The following is an 18,310-nucleotide window of genomic DNA, read 5'->3' on the forward strand; positions in this document are numbered from 1 at the left end:
TGATTGAAAAGATGTACCTGGTTCCAGGATTCTGAGAATGTCAGTTTGGATGAGTTGCATGTATCTTTTATGACCCAGCTATAACATTTAAATTAAAACCAAAACTGGATTTAACACAGATGATTAAATACAGGGATGGCATCTGGAAATCGAGAGCCTCAGTATTCTCATATCTAGTGAGTGAGCAACATGTTTTCCAGTCACGTTATTAAATGTAAATCTTCAATTTTAACAAAGAGCATATACGTAGATACTCTATATGTAAAGAAATTGAAAGCCTTCTTTTACATTTAAAGATATCAAATTTATCATGTGCTCCTTCAAGTAATTTTGCCACTGACCATTTACCATTTTAAAGAGGATACAATTTCACTAGTGTTTGAAAAATATATACTGTTATTCTGTATTTCAGTAACTTACCTGAGTAGAAAGGGATAAGAAAAGTAAATTGTCATTAAATTAGTTAAGTCAGAATATATTACCACCAGTCTTTCAGGTGATTATTCCTTCCTGTCAAAAACTTCAAAAGGAGGTAACTTCAGGTCTAAGGATCATTTGGGATACAGGGTGATCTCAGTCTAAAACTAGTTCCTACGAGAAATTATTTAGTTTTGTATTAAATATTGTTTGATCTATTTTATTAGACAAACTTTTAGAATAAGGCATTTTCCTTGTATTCACTTATTGTCTTGGGGCAGCTACCTTTATATATATATAAAAAGTTATTTGCATTAAGAACCTTGTTTTTATTTCTCCTTGGCTATAGAGCTTTTTTTTTCTATCCAAAGAAAATTACTAACAAGACATAATTCCAAGCCTTTGAAAAATGTTATTGGTTGGAAATCCCAAGGACAACTTGTGCTTAATTAAAAATTCCTCTATTAATTCATGACAATGATAAAGAATATTTGTCACTGGAAATTTCTTAGGCAGAAAAACTGGTCATAGTCCTGCTTCTGTTAAAATTTATCAAGTTTCACCTTAGTTATAGAATGCAAAATCTCTTATCCTGGAAAGCAAAAACAAATAGAACCTAATAGATGTAAAAGCTATGCATGTAGATTTTCTTTCTCATCTAAGCATATGTTTTACCATAAGACTTATTTTACTTTAACAGCTGATCAGTTTATCTTACTTATTTTTCATTCCAACTTTTCAGACCTCAGCAATCACCCAACGGATAAGTCCCTGTTCTACCTTGACTAGTAGCACTGCCTCCCCACCAGCCAGTAGCCCCTGCTCCACTCTCCCGCCAGTCAGTACAAATGCAACTGCCAAGGATTGCAGCTATGGAGCTGTCACTAGTCCAACCTCCACCCTTGAAAGCAGAGATAGTGGCATCATTGGTGAGTTGGTTTTTGTATCAATCATTTTGTGTCTTTTTTCTTTAAAATAATTGTACAAGCTTATGGTTTACAAAATTTCTGCTTTTGAATTGTTGAGAATATATATACATATGTGTGTGTGTATATATATATATATATATATATATATTATATGTGTCCTCTTTTTAATGATGCTAGAGAGAGAAAGCTAATGAAATTTATCCCTCCCTGCTTAATCATTCCTTTAAAGATACTACCCAATATTAATCATTCCTTTAAAGATACTACCCAATAAAAAGAGTGGATCAAAAAACTTCTTTCTACTTCTTCCTATAATTCACAAAAATCATCTATCCACAGATGTGGTTCAAAAAAGTTCATCCCTCATTGAATTAGTAGAGTTCCATGGAGTTCTTAGTTCTTTATATATTTACTGCCTATTATATACTTGTTAAGGGGAATTGTTCATAAGAAGATGAATTTCAAAAAAGAAGTTTGGGAAATGAAGAATCTGAAGAAAATAAATAAAAAGAGAAGAAAACAGGACTGAGTGAGAATCTTAGCACACATTCAAATTGAGCAGAGAACTGGAGGTGGGAGAATGAGCCAGCAGATACCAAAAAAGAAGTAGACAGATAAACAGGATAATTGGGGCAGTGAAATGTTACCAAGCCACTGGAGGATGAAAGTTTCAGGGAAGAGGTGAGAAGAGGCTGATCAACAAATGACAAAAGCTGGAAGAGGCTAGGAAAATGGGAGTGATTAGGAATAAATACAATAAAATATTTCTTCCTCATTTGACTTCCTTCTAAAAGTTATCAAATCAAAAATTTATTTGTTTCGATGGTATGGCAGATATTAATGTCATGGCAACTCAGTATATCTGTTACTTAAGTGAGTATATGTCAACATGTGAATTGATACATTTTAAATAAATATTAATGTTTTTACATTTACAAAAAAATAAAAATATTTTTACAGCAAACTCGCAGGATACAAAGTCACACAGAACTGGTTGCATTTCAGTTCCCTAACAGTGAACAATCCAAAAAGAAACTTAAGAAAACAATTCTATTACAGTAGCATCAAAACCACAAAAAAATACTTAGAAATAAATGTAGCAGGATTCAAGATGGCAGCGTGAGAGGTGAGACTGAGAACTCCTCCCAAAACCACATATATTATGAAAATATAGTTAATACAACTAATCCTAAAAGAGCAACAGGAAAAAAGGCTGAACCAGACTGCATACACCTGGAGAACAGAGCAGACCTCATGAAACAGGGTAACGTACCAAAGCCTTGATCCGGAGGGACCCAAGCCCTTCCCCCACCCCAGCTCACTGACAAGAGGAAGAGAATCAGAGCAGGGAGTGGGTGGGTGGAAGCCTAGGACTGCTGAACACCCAGCCCTGGAGATCTGCTATGGGAGCACAAACCTTCATTGCATGGTGCTCTGGAGATTAGTGGTATTGGAAAGCTAAAACAGGCAGAATACTTGGGGAGACTGAGATTCCAGCCATTTGTGGAGGGCAGGGATCTACATCTGTCTGCTCTGGGACAAAGGAAAGGCCAGTGGTCTGAGAGGCTTCATAGCAGCGAGAGGGCTGCTGAAGGGGCAAGGCTTGCATGGAACTTGTTGCGCGGGAGAAGGGATAGGTGGACAAGGTTGTCTGGGCACACTGTGCCCAGCAGGTTGGGAACTTTCAGGAGCTTCAGGTGCTCCATCCCCCTGGCTGGCTAAGCAGCTCAGAGGCCCCTCACCATGATATGGAGCCTGCTGCACCTTCCTCCTGGCATGCCTGTACAGCTCACAAACTGGCAGTCCCTACCTTGGCATCAGGACAGCCAGAGGGAAGCCCTGAGTACTGCAGCTACAGGCACAAAGCACAGAGGCTTACACCTGTGTCCTGGCCCACTGGTTGTGACAGTGGAGACAGGCAGTGCAGCCGGGAAGCAGGTAACAGCTCTTTCCTCCCTCCAGGCACCAGCGCTGCTCCCCTGTGATCCCTGACATCACTCCAGGGACTGAGCAGCTCCAGAGACTAGAGCTTCTGGGCACTAGAGGGTGCCACATACAAATATGAAATGTCAAAGGAAACTGCTTCAAACAAAAATCTCGCAAACACCAGAAAAAGGGCCAAATTAAACTGAACTAACTAATCTCCCTGAAAGAGCGTTCAAAATAAAAATCATTAACATGCCTATGGAGGTACAGAAAAATATTCAAGAACTCGGACAAATTTAGGACAGAAATTCAATCATTAAGAAATTCTGTATCTCAAATGAAACATACAAAGAATAGAGAATTTAAAAGCAGATTAGATGTAGTAGAAGAGATGGTAAATGGAAATTAGAGAAGAGGAATACAAACAACCTGAGGCATAGAGAAAAAAGGATCTCTTAAGAAAGAAAGAATATTGAGAGAATTGTGTGACCAATTCAACCAGAACAATATTCGCATTAGAGGGGTACCAGAAGAAGAAGAGAGAGAAAAAGGGATACAAAAAGTCCTTAAGGAGATTATTGCTGGAAACTTCCCCAACCTTGGGGAAGGAGATATTTTCTCAGGCCATGGAGGTGCCCAGATATCCCAACACAAGGGACCGAAGGAAGACAGCACCAAGACATATAATAATTAAAATGGCAATGAAAAAAAATAAAAATTAATTAATTAATTATTTTAAGAAATGACAATGAACAAGGATAAGGACAGACTTTTAAAAGCATCTAGAAAGAGAAAAAAAATCCCATACAAAAGAAAACCCATCAGGCTATCATCAGACTTCTCAACAGAAACCTTACAGACCAGAAGGCAGTAGCATGATATATTTAATGCAATGAAACAGAGGGTCCTTGAACCAAGAATACTGTACTCAGCAAGGTGAAGGAGGGATTAAACAGTTTACAGATAAGCAAAAGCTGAGAGAATTTACCTCCCACAAACCACCTCTACAGTGCATTTTGGTGGGACTTCTATAGATAGAAGTATTGCTAAGACCAAACAGTTGTCACCAGGGGAAATAAAACCAGAGCAAAGTAAAACAATTAATTACTAAGCAGATGTAAAATCATATCAACTACCCCCAAAGTGAATCAAGGGATAGACAAAGAATAAAGAATATGATACCTAATATATAAAGAATGGAGGAGGAAGAAAAAGGAGGGAAAAAAAAAAAGAACCTTTAGGTTGTGTTTGTAATAGCATACACGGTGAGTTAAATCAGACTCTTAGATAGTAAGGGAATTACCCTTGAACCTTTGGTGACGACGAATCTAAAGCCTGCAATGGCAATAAGTACATAACTATTGATAATCACCCTAAGTGTAAACGGTCTGAATGCACCAATCAATAGACATAATAGAATCACCGAATGGATAAAAATATAAGACCCCTCTATATGCTGCCTACAAGGGACTCACTTCAAACCCAAAGACATACACAGACTGAAAGTAAAGGGATGGAAAAAGATATTTCATGCAACTAATAGGGAGAGAAAAGCAGGAGTTACAGTACTTGTATCAGACAAAATAGACTTCAAAGCAAAGAAAGTAACAAGAGACAAAGAAGGACATTACATAATGATAAAGGGGTCAGTCCAACAAGAGGATATAACTATTATAAATATCTATGCATCCAACACAGGATCACCTACATATGTGAAACAAATACTAACAGAATTAAAGGGGGAAATAGAATGCAATGCATTCATTTTAGGAGACTTCAACACACCATTCATTCCAGTGGAAAGATCAAACAGACAGAAAATAAGTAAGGAGACAGAGGCATTGAAAAACACATTAGAACAGATGGACCTTACAGACATCTACAGAACTCTCCACCCAAAAGCAGCAGGATACACATTCTTCTCAAGTGCACATGGAATATTTTCAAGACTAGATCATATACTAGACCACAAAAAAAGCCTCAGTAAATTAAAAAAGATTCAAATTGTACCAACCAGCCTTCTCAGACCACAAAGGTAGGAAACTAGAAATAAATTATGCAAAGAAAATAAAAATGGCCACAAACACATGGAAGTTTAACAACATGCTCCTAAATAACCAATGGATCAATGACCAAATAAAAACAGAGATCACGCAATATATGGAGACAAATGACAACAATAATTCAACACCGTAAAATCTGTGGGACGCAGCGAAAGGCCATGCTAAGATGGAAGTATATTGCAGTACAGGCCTACATCAGGAAAGAAGATCAATCCCAAATGAACAGTCTAAACTCACAATTAATGAAACTAGAAAAAGAAGACCAAATGAGGTAGAAGTCAGTAGAAGGAGAGACATAATAAAGATTAGAGCAGAAATAAATAAAATTGAGAAGAATAAAACAATAGAAAGATCAATGAAAGCAGGGGCTGGTTCTTTGAGAAAATAAACAAAATAGACAAACCCCTAGCCAGACTTAATCAGAAAAAAAGAGAGTCTACACACATAAACCAAATCAGAAATGAGAAAGGAAAAATCACAACGGACACCACAGAAATACAAAGAATTATGAGAGAATACTATGAAAAATTAAATGCTAACAAACTGGATAACCTAAAAGAAATGGACAACTTTCTAGAAAAATACAACCTTCCAAGGTTGACCTAGAAAAAACAGAAAATCTGAATAGACCAATTACCAGCAACAAAATTGTATTGGTAATCAAAAAACTACCTAAGAACAAAACACCTGTACCAGATGGTTTCATTGCTGAATTTTATCAAACATTTACTGAAGACCTAATAGCCATCTACCTTAAAGTTTTCCAAAAAGTAGAAGAGGAGGGAATACTTCCAAACTCATTCTACAAGGTCAGCATCACTCTAATACCAAAACCAGGCAAAGACACCACAAAAAAAGAAAATTAAAGACCAATATGCCTGATGAACATAGATGCAAAAGTACGCAACAAAATATTAGCAAACTAAATTCAAAAGTACATAAAAAATATCATCCATCCTGATCAAGTAGGATTTATTCCAGGGATGCAAGGATGATACAACATTGGAAAATCCATCAACATCATCCCCCACATCAACAAAAAGAAGGACAAAAACCACATGATCATCTCCATAGATGCTGAAAAAGCATTTGACAAAATTCAACATCCATTCATGATAAAAACTCTCAACAAAATGGGAATAGAGGGCAAGTACCTCAACATAATAAAGGCCATATATGACAAATCCCCAGCCAGCACATCATACTTAACAGCGAGAAGCTGAAAGCCTTTACTTAAAGATCAGGAACAAGACAAGGATACCCACTCTCCCCACTTTTATTCAAGACAGTTCTGGATGTCTTCGCCATGGCAATCAGACAGCACAAAGAAATAAAAGGCATCCAGATTGGTAAAGAAGAAGTTAAACTGTTACTGTTTGTAGATGACTTGATATTGTACATAAAAACCCCTAAAGAATCCACTCCAAAACTACTAGATCGAATATCTGAATTCAGCAAAGTTGCAGGATACAAAATTAATACACAGACATCTATTGCATTTCTATACACTAATAATGAACTAGCACAAAGAGAAATCAGGAAAACAATTCCATTCACAATTGCATCAAAAAGAATAAGATACCTAGGAATAAACCTAACCAAGGAAGTGAAAGATCTATACTTTGTAAACTACAAGACACTCATGAGAGAAATTAAAGAAGATACCAATAAATGGAAACACATCCCATGCTCATGGATAGGAAGAATTAATATTGTCAAAGAGGCCATCCTGCCTAAAGCAATCCACAGATTCAATGCAATCCCTATCAAAATACCAACAGCATTCTTCAACAAACTATTGAAAATAGTTCTAAAATTCATATGGAACCACAAAAGACCCTGAATAGCCAAAGCAATCCTGAGAAGGAAGAATAAAGTGGGGTGTATTATGCTCGCCAACTTCAAGCTCTGCTACAAAGCCACAGAAATAAAGACAATTTGGTACTGGCATAAGAAGAGACCCACAGAGCAATGGAACAGAATAGAGAGCCCAGATATGAACCCCAAGCATATCTAGTCAATTAATATACAGTAAAGGAGCCATGGATATACAATATACAACAGCTGGTGTTGGCAAAACTGGCCAGCTACATGCAAGAGAATGAAACTGGATTATTAACTAACTCCATATACAAAAGTAAACTCAAAATGGATCAAAGACCTGAATGTAAGTCATGAAACCATAAAACTCTTAGAAGAAAACATAGGCAAAAATCTCTTAAATATAAACATGAGCAACTTTTTCCTGAATGCATCTCCTCACGCAAGGGAAACAAAATAAAAAATGAACAAATGGGACTACATCATGCTAAAAAGCTTCTGTACAGCAAAGAACACCATCAATAGAACAAAAAGGCATCCTACAGTATGGGAGAATATATTTGTAAATGACACATCTGACAAGGGGTTAACATCCAAAATATATGAAGAACTCACATGCCTCAACACTCAAAAAACAAATAAACCAATTAAAAAATGGGCAGAGGATATGAGACAGGTCTCCAAAAAAGAAATTCAAATGGCAGCAGGCACATGAAAAGATGCTCCACATCACTAATTATCAGGGAAATGCAAATTAAAACCACAATGAGATATTACCTCTCACCAGTTAGGATGGCCAGCATAGAACACTAGGAACAACAAATGCTCGTGAGGATGTGAAGAAAGGGGAACTGTCCTGCACTGCTGGTGGGAATGTAAAATAGTTCAACCATTGTCGAAAGCAGTATGAAGGTTCCTCAAAAAAATTAAAATAGAAATACCAATTGATCCAGGAATTCTACTCCTAGGAATTTACCCTATGAATGCAGGAGCCCAGTTTCAAAAAGACATATGCACCCCTACGTTTATTGCAGCATTATTTACAATAGCCAAGAAATGGAAGCAACCTAAGTGTCCATCAGTAGATGAATGGATAAAGAAGAGGTGGTACATATATACAATGGAGTATTGTTCAGCCATAAGAAGAAAACAAATCCTACCATTTGCAACAACATGGATGGAGCTAGAGGGTATTATGCTCAGTGAAATAAGTCAGGCAGAGAAAGACAAGTACCAAATGATTTCACTCATATGTGGAGTATAGGAACAAAGCAAAAACTGAGGGAACAAAACAGTAGCAGACTCACAGAACCCAAGAATGGACTAACAGTTACCAAAGGGAAATGGACTGGGGCGGGTCAGTGGGAAGGGAGGGAGAAGGGGAATAAGGGACATTATGATTAGCACATATAAGGTAGGGGTTGGGGGCACGGGGAAGGTAGTATAGCACAGAGAAGACAGGTAGTAAATCTATTGCATCTTACTATGCTGATGGACAGTGACTGTAATAGGGTATGTGGTGGGGACTTGATAATGGGGGTAATCTAGTAGCCACACTGTTGCTCATGTTGTTGTTCATTAATGATACCAAAATAAAAAATAATTATAGAAATATAGCCAAGGATGCAAAATAATTGTACATTAAACACTACAAAACATTGCTGAAGAAATTTTAAAAGACTTAAATAAATGGATAGATTGGAAGGTTTAGTATTGTTCATAGATTGGAGGCATTCATAGTTTGGAAGGTGTAATATTGTTAAAATGATTATATTTCTCAAAGCAATCTATAGATTCTTTGAAATCCCTTGAAAGCCAAAATGAGTCCTTGCCACTTCCCTCTGCCTATATTTCTCATCCTGTATTTAATTTTCACCTTTTTTAGCATGGCCTTGGTGGGCCTCATTATCTTAGAGTAATACAAATTTAACTGTTCCCTCAGCTTCTTGCCTGTGCTTTAAGTCTGTTTTTCATAAGCCACCAAAGTGAATTAAAACTAAAAAATAAATTACTCCTTTCGTTCTGTTACTTGTAAGATGAAACAGACTACCTGAAAATCAAATCTGGTCATATCTCTTTTGGTTCCCATTTAGCTGTAAGATAAAGCCCAGGCCCCACTGATCTGACCACACCAATTTCTCCAGCCTTCTCTTCCACTACTTCTAGCCTTGCATATATTGTTCTAGAATCATTAGATTTTATCGTTACCTTACATATTCCAGTGTTTTCATCCCTATGCTTTTGCTCATAATTATCATTCTGCTTCTCCTACATTTGACTAACTCCTACATATTTTTTAAGATTCAGCTTAAATAGTCTCTCACTGTTAACTACCATCACCTCTCTTCAGTTCTCTGCTCTATCTCCTATGCAGTATGTATATTATTACTCCATGTTCCCAGGAATACATGTGTATCAGTGTATCATTGCATTAAACACATGGTATTTTAATTACTTTTTGAAAGTGCTTTCCACCATTGGACTGTTAATTTCTCGCTAGCAGAAACTGTGCTATACACATCTGTGTCTGTAGCACCTATTCCAGTGACTGGTGTGTGGTAGCATAGTATGTGCTTAGTAAATATTTATAAAAAGAAGGAAAGCTCAAGGTGGAATAGGATAAAGGACTGACCTGGCTCTTTGAATTACTTTTTTGGCAGTGCTTAGAGTGACCATTGGGTACAAGATAGAACTTCTTTAGATTTGAATAAATAGTAGGGGTTAGAATTCTCCACTTACTAATTTTGTTCTTTTAAATTCTTTTTATGATTAATTTTGGCAAAATCACTTTTATAATAACTAGCCATGCCTCAGTTCCTGAATTCTTCTGTTGATATTATTAGTGTGTCAATAACTGCATATCATGTATATTTCCATACATAAAAAATAGCTTTAGGAATGCGTTCATCCAAACAGAAGGGATGGTGCTGACAGATCGGATAAAATCTGTTTACCAGTAGTTACTTTCAAAAGGGAAGCTTAACATATCAGTGAATGTTCAGAGTAAATGTTCATATGTTACAAAAATTAAAAATGGGATCCTGCTTTGACTTACAGTAAGCAGTGTTCCTCTTTTTCCTGACAAATTTCCAAAACGATGTTCTTTGTAAAAATAAGTGTCTTCATGGATAACAGATCTAATTCCAAAAATGATGAACTTCCATTCTTCAATGCATATTAATACTAAAACAGATTTCCTTGTAAAATTATGAGAGGAAGAGAATAATATCTGGTCATAAAATTACTTTGATATAGAATAGTTATCAAATTATGTGTGAGGAGTTTATCTTGAAAAATGACTTCCCTTTAGTTTTTATTTTTTTAAATGCAGTTTGTATCGGAAGAGAATTGTTTATGGCATAAAGTAACAATAGTCAATGATATTGTTATTACTTTGGATTCTCAAGGCCGGCTTACCTTAACTGTTAAATATGCTTTGTTTAAGTATTTTCCCTTCTGATTATAGAAACATCTGTTTTTCCCAAGTTGCATATTGCTTACATTATTTCAAACAAAAAGTTCTAAGATGGTCTATTGTTTATTAATGCTCCATATGTAAATCCTGCCCCATCAGCAAAAAGTACAGAAGTTATTAAATGTATTTATTTAAGTTTTCTATTTTAAATTCCTTTATGTATTTTCCATTTCAGTGTGATCCCTTTTGACGCATTACATTTTTCAATTACAACTGTCAGAATTGTAGCCATTCATGTGCCTGACTGTATCACTGTTTAGAGCATGCCAAAATATGCAGAATCCTAGTTAGGAGAATTAGAATACTAAATAATGCAAGCTTCCTAAATATTTAAATTTTCTAAATGTAAAAAGTTCCTCTCTAGGGTTCTAAAAGGTTTTAAATAAGTGATTTATTTGATTCCACATGGTCTGGTCACCCAGATGTGATTTAATTTCTCCCACAGAAAATATTCCCTGTTCGAGTCATAGATTTCCTCTCCTCAAAGTCACAACCTTGCTTAAATACATGGTGAAGTATCACCAACACAATTGTCAAATATTTGCAAGGTAATTTATATTTGTGACTCTTGTTATTTTATTGGTATACCTTTATTAATGTAAAGGTCATATATGTGTACTTAGTTAGATACCACTAACTTAAATTATAACTACATATAAACCTCCTTTCAGCTATATATATAGCTTTAAGCAAAAATCTTGATAATAGTAACCTCTGAGAGATATAGGTCATTTTTCTATCCTAGGCCTTTTTCATGTTAAGTTTTAATAATGGTCCCTATGGTTATACATCAAAACGAATTTAAACATGAAGCCTTGTTTCTGCCTTTTGCTTATCTAGAGATCACAGTTCATTTCAGAAAGGTATAATTCTTGAATTTCCTCTTTTAATCAAATCTCAGAATTTTTTTTTTAGGTACTGATTTTATTACCAAATTTGGCCTTATAGCCTATATATATACCCTTAGATCACTTAAGATGTAGATCACCTACAAAGATGAAGTGTCTGTGACTGTGCTCATCATTCAGTGATTATATTTCCCTAATGTTTCACATTATTAACTAAAAAGCAAAATCAGAAGCTCCTAATCAAAGCACCTTGTTCCTTTAGTAATATATGTCCAGTAGGATGTTTTGTGTTCTTTGTTAGTTCCAAATTGTTACATTTAGAAAGTCACCCCTCTGAGTCATAAATTGAACATTAGGTAATTTGAGTTTTTTGTGTGTTTTCTCCAACCTGTTTTCAGAAACATGCAGATTTTTTTCATAACTTTTTCCAGATATTGTGCTAGTGACTCTGTCGTCCTTCCCATGTCTCTAATCACTTAGCACTAAGTAAATTTTGGGTAGTGATAACATAGCATGTTTGTTAAAGAAATATGGATACTGCCCATTAAAATGAACAAGAACAGTGTTTCTCTTGCATAATTGACCTAACTAATATAATAATAATAACCACCATTTATTGAGTATACACTATGGACCAGACACCATCATTTAATCCTTATACTGATCCTGTAAGAAGTTACTTTTGAAGATTTCACAGGACCCGATACTGATAGGATAGATAAGACCGAACAGAGAATGCTTACATAATGCTTTTAGTAAAGCTAGAAAAAAGGCAAGCACAGAGAACCCAGACACTTCCAGATATAGGTCCTTTATTAATCAAATAGGATGTGCTCTGTCCCCAGAGTATAAACCACCAAGATTTGTACAAGGAATCTTGGTTTCAGAGGAGCTCAAGAGTCTACAGTGAAGATTTTTATGCCCGTCTGGTTACATAGCCAAGCAAAGTTTTCCAGGTGTCAGCTATCAATAAAAAACTAGTCCTGGGTGCTGCTAAGGGAGTTTCAAACTTCAAACAGCAAATTATAAATCATTATTTATTCCAGTTGACCTTGTTTTGGCTAAGAGTTAGTACCAGACTTCCAGGCATCCCCAGAAATAAGTACAGGGCTGGCACAGTTTAGCTGTAAGAAAAACTATATTACTTAATAGTATAATAATCTTTCATAGAAAACTGAGATTCAGAAATAATGGCCTCAGCTCACATAGATAGTTGAGAGGCAAAATTGAGATTCAAGTTTTGGTCTGTATGGTGTCAAAATCCATGGTCCCAATTATTGGAAAAAAGTACATAGTTCTAAAATAAATCTTTCTCAGGACAGTTGACCGAAGTCTGTTATCTGGCATTAAAAATTTAGTCTTTATCAACAAGAGTAGTGAATATCCAGATAAAAATTATTATTAGTTTTAAAATATCATAGAAGACAAACCTATTTTAAAGTGTGCAAAAGACTTGAATAGACAGTTCATCAAACAAAATATATGAATACCTAATAATGTTACTGATACTCTCATTATGTAGTCACAGATTTGGGTAGTAGTAAAAATTAATTTCTGAGTTTGTTTTTTTAATTTGTTTTGCTCTTTTCTTCAGCTACATTGACAAGCTATTCTGAAAACATGGAACGCACAAAATATGGTGGAGAAAGCAGTAAAGAGTTGGGATCCGGAGGAAACCTAAAACCTTGGCAGTCTCAAAAATCCAGCATGGATTCTTGTTTATATCGAGTAGATGAAAACATGACAGCTTCCACCTATAGTCTGAACAAGATCCCAGAGAGGAATTTAGAAACAGTTTTATCACAGTCGGTACAGTCTATTCCTCTGTATCTTATGCCACGGCCAAATTCAGTAGCAGGTAAGGTTTGTTTTATTTTTTTTAATGACCATTTTACTGGCATGTATATTGAAATAAAAATAAATTCTGCTCTAACAGTATTTAAATTTGCCATTCATTTCCTTTGACTAAGCTATTTTGTGTTTGGTTAATACAAAAACTTTTGAGTGTTGTTCATGTTCCTCAAGTGATTGTTCTGTTCCCAAAACATATTAAAACACACATAAAATCAGAAATAGAACCTATAAAGTGTTAAGCCTTTTTTCTCACATCAGAAGTCTTTGAAGGATTTCAATTTGAGGTTTTTGTTTTAAAAAACTCTAGTTTTAAAAAACATTATAAGATTAAAGCATATTTCAGTAGAATTTGTATTATCAGAAATTATCATCCATAGTTCAATGGAGTGACAGGCAGGCAAGACTTCAACTTCCTATCTCGGGAGCTCAATATTTTCACAATACTCTGATATATTATCATAGAAGAACCACCAGGTGCCCACATTGCTGAAGAATAATTCAAACACTACTAGCAGTCTCTGTCATAAAGGAATGATATGGAAGGTTAGGTGGCTGGAATATGAAGACATTATTCTTTAGCAGCTGTTCAGAATTGATATCAAGGGATACTTTTTATACAGCTAAGCTGCTATGTAATAATTCAGACCAGGATCTTAGGCAGAATAGTCGGGCATTTTCAAAATGCATCATCATCTGGACTTTGTCCATACTATAAAATCAAAGCTACATTTGTCTTTCTTAGTTGTTTGATGAATGCCTGAACAGGTTTGTCTCACTGGCGAAAGATAATAATATATTATTGTAGTCAAGAACTCATATTTCCCAGATGTAATTATTTATATTACACAGGTGATAGTATGATGCTTCTTGCTTTTCCCATTTCCCTAACGGACCTTTTCTAAATTATTTTATCTGTTCTGTCCTCTGGGAAACCATCAGCATCTGTCATCAGAGGTGATTATGGGGAGAATAGCTCATCTGAAAGATGAGTAACCACAGATTTTGGTATTAATTTTTCAAGATTATTCACTTTTATATTGTGACAAATTTTTCTCTCCTAGGCTCTTGTAAATATCTTAATCCCTGGCCATGTCATATTAGAATTCTAGAATGCTATAACTTATAAGAAAGTACTAGGCAAATTCAGTCTTTCCAGAAGAGAAGATTTAAATCCTGGTTATATAAAAATGGGGAAATATAGCTATTATATTAATGGCACATTCCAGTTTACTTCCTAACTAAGTCACGATCATTTCTAAGAAAATTCTGGCTCTGTTATTTGAAAAGAGCCCTGAGCACTTAAGGGAGATAGAAGGTATGAGCTTCTATTGTCCTCTTTTTAGTTTGCTGAAGAGATTATAAAATACTTTGCCCTTCTTGAGCATCAATGTCTATAGAGATTCATTATTTTAACTTATGTAAATTTAACCTTATGGTTTACAAAGAGTTGTCCAGTACTAATTAGCCAAATTGGTCTAATTAGGGAATCGTAATCCAATTTGTGAGTTTATCAGGCTTTTAAACTACCCCTTATGGTGTATTTTTTCTAATTGCCTTTTAGGAACTTTACTACTTATAGACATCAATATAATTATGGCTGCTACAGTTGTACTTCAGTAAGTTTTTGTATATCCACTGGAACAGTAACTGAAGCAAATAGTAAGATAAGAATTTTATGGAGGATTACAAGTTAGAATTCTGATTGACATCCATTGTTGTTTTGTAAAATACTCAGCTAAAATGTGATAAATGCTATAATATAGTAATTCATAAAGTACCATACAAGCACAGGAGGAAGAATCTAAGTGCAAAGGGAGAGAGTAGAGAGGAATAGAAGACATCATAGAGAAGAATGAATAAGAATTCACAAGAAGAACTAACAGAAAAAAGAGGACGGAGGCACCAAGAAGTTAAAGAGATTGGCACATTGCTGGTATCTTGGCATGATTAAAATCTTGGGTACATGGAAGGTGTGGTAGAAAATGGTTTTGGGAGGTGAAACCAAGGCCCTAAGGTACTCAGACAATAGGTTTAGGTTTATTTTATTGAGTATGAGGAGTATAAATAGGAGTCATAGTATTAAATTTGGAGTTTAGAAAATTACTATATATGTCCATCCATATAGGAATGACCAAAGAAGGAAATCTGGGAGTTCAACAGTTTAAAAACTTCTGATATTGTGCAAAATTATAGGGAATGAATTGCCAGGTTGAAGGCTCTATCAGTATAGTTGAGAGAGTGGCTTGAAAGATTTTCCTCTTTTTTGTCTTAAAATTTTGCATTTATTAGACTTTCAAAATACAGAGATACAAAGAAGAAAAGAAAACAAAAAATGAGCCATATGTCCTTGCCCAGTGGTTCCTGCTAAGATTCTAGAAATTAAAGGTTCATATATATTACATAATTATATAAAACAACTGAAAATTCAGATTCAAACAAATGATATAAAGGAAAAGGAAAAGCCACCTTTCTCTCCCTGCCTACTATCTCTCCTCAAAGGTTTATATTACTTATGACTTTCTAAAATATATATATTAATATTCATATTATATGTATAATGTATAATATACGCTACATTACCTGTATATGATTATAATATATGTAAGAGACATGTAAGATAAAAAATCAGTAGGATTTATACAAGGTAAGTGAAAACATAATATTCTTACAAAGATGTACACAAATGATCATAGCAGCTTTATTTGTAATAGTCAGAAATTGTGAACATCCCAGATGCCCATCAACAGGTGAATGACTACACACATTTTAGCATATCCTTAGAATGGACGCAGCAATAGAAAGAAATTAACTGTGAGCTACATAACATGAGTGAACTGCAGCAACATGTGCAAATCTCAAAATAGTTATGCTGAAAGAAGCCCGATAATAAAGAGTACATACTGCGTGATTGTATTCATATAGAATCCAAGAAAATGCAAACTGTGGTCACAGCTAATCTGTAGGTCGTAATGCAGCCATCTGCGTGTGCAGGTATCACTTAGCCCTCTTTGTATTGCCCTGTGGGAATTGGGGCTGAGAGGACTGGCATAAATACACTGTATTGATACTCTGGCTACTGCTATTCCTCTGAGTAATAAACTGTCTTTCGTCTCTGACCTGGATATCTCATGTCGTCTTCCAGCATCAGACTTGTTAGCCTAGAAATAGGATAAAATACCCTTTACAGTTGACAGTGAGATAGCAGTATGCCCAAACCCACAAAATTAATAGGAATGGCAATGCCAAGTGCTAGTGACAGTGTGTTGCAGTTGGAAATGTCATACATTTTTTTATGGAAATATATTAATAAATTGGTACTACTACCATGTAAAGCTGCTTGGTAAGAACTATTAAAGCTCTATAAAGCTATATATATACATGCATGTTACCTAAAGCCTGGCAATTCCACTCCTGCATAGAATGTCCATCAAAAGTAAGTCCTGTGCTAGTCAAAGACAAATAGAACGTTCTTATTCATAATACCTAAAAGCTGAAAATCATCCAAATGTCCATCAATAGTAGACTAGATAAAGAAATTGTATACCACAATGAAAAAGAATGTACTGCAGCTACAGATAACATCATGGAGAATACATACTGTATGAAGTATATTTATATAAAGATCAGAAAAATAGACAAAACTATGGCAATTCTATGGTGATAGAAGTAAAGTAGTGTTTACCTTTGGTGAAAATGTCAATTAAGAGAGTCTTCTGTGTCTTCATCTAAATGAGGGTTGCAGGGGTGTACACATACATAAAATTTTTTGAGCTTTACACGTAAAATTTATATACATTATATATGTAAATCATACTTCAATTTCTAAAATATATAAAGTATATATAGGCTCCTGTCTCTCCAGAAGGGTTTTCCCTTGTCTTTGGTTTAGAAATAGCACTCCTAGGCAACCAAACTAGATCTTTGAAGAAATATTTTTACTGTTGATTAAAAATAACCTAATAACTTTTCAACAAATGGATAATTAAAGTTTTCCACCTACTGAGAATGTAAAGGTAGGATTGTACCCATACTGACCAGAAATGATTCTAATTGCCCCCTTTTTAGTTCAATGGTTGCCTGAAGTCCTGAGGCAGCAGTCTTGTGAATTTTCTTTTTTTAAAAACAAGTATTTTGAGCCATATTTTACATTTTGTAAAATTCACCCATTTCAAGTAATTCACCCAAGTCAGTAATTAATTTTGAGTATATTTACCAAATTGTGTAACCTTCACCATAAATGTTTTAGAATATTTTTGTCATCCCAGGAAGATTCCTCATGTCTATTTAATGTTAATTTCATTCCCACCTCTAGCCCCAGGCAACCACTAACCTACTTTCTATAGACTTACTTTTCTGGACATTTCACGTAAGTGGAGTCACTTGTATGTGATCTCTTGTGTGTGGCTTCTTTCACTTAGCATAACATTTTGAGGTTCATCTATAACACAGAATATATCAGAAATAGGTTCCTTTTTATTGCAAATAGTATTTCACTGTATGGCCATACTGCATCTTACCTGTCCATTCACCAGTCAGCGGACATTCAGTTTTTTCAATTATGGAGTATTGTGAATAGTGCTGCTATGAACATTGGTGTGTAAGTCTTTGGGTGAACATATATTTTTATTTCTCTTATATAGATACTGAGGCGTGGAATTGCTGGATTATAGGATAAATTTGTTAACTTCTTAAGAAACTGCCCAACTGTTTTCCACAGTAACTGCATCATTTTACAAACCCACCCTCAGTGTATGGGGATTCCTGTTTTTCCACATCCTCTCTACCATTTGTTACTATTTTATCTCTTGTATTTATTCTGGTGGGTGTGAATTGCTATCTAGTCATGGTTTAAATTTGCATCTTCCTAATGACTAATGATGTTGAGATTGTTTTGTGTGCTTATTAGCGATTTGTATATCTTCTTTGGTGAAATACCTATTCAAACCTTTTACACATTTTTTAATTGGGTTTGTTTGC

At 35.0% G+C, this 18,310-nt stretch overlaps 1 protein-coding gene across 11 annotated transcripts in view; it reads left to right on the forward strand.

Annotated features, from left to right (window-relative positions):
- TANC2 (tetratricopeptide repeat, ankyrin repeat and coiled-coil containing 2) overlaps positions 1-18,310 on the forward strand; it is a 374,308-nt gene that overhangs the window by 241,237 nt on the left and 114,761 nt on the right. For all 11 annotated transcript variants that reach the window (XM_036997193.2, XM_073235742.1, XM_073235743.1 and 8 more), the window contains 2 exons: positions 1,160-1,346; positions 13,074-13,337. In XM_036997193.2, coding sequence (XP_036853088.1) covers positions 1,160-1,346; positions 13,074-13,337 — 451 coding nt within the window. The remainder of the gene's footprint in view (positions 1-1,159; positions 1,347-13,073; positions 13,338-18,310) is intronic.

The sequence above is a fragment of the Manis javanica genome, chromosome 4 (assembly GCF_040802235.1).
Source record: "Manis javanica isolate MJ-LG chromosome 4, MJ_LKY, whole genome shotgun sequence".
NCBI lineage: Eukaryota > Metazoa > Chordata > Mammalia > Pholidota > Manidae > Manis > Manis javanica.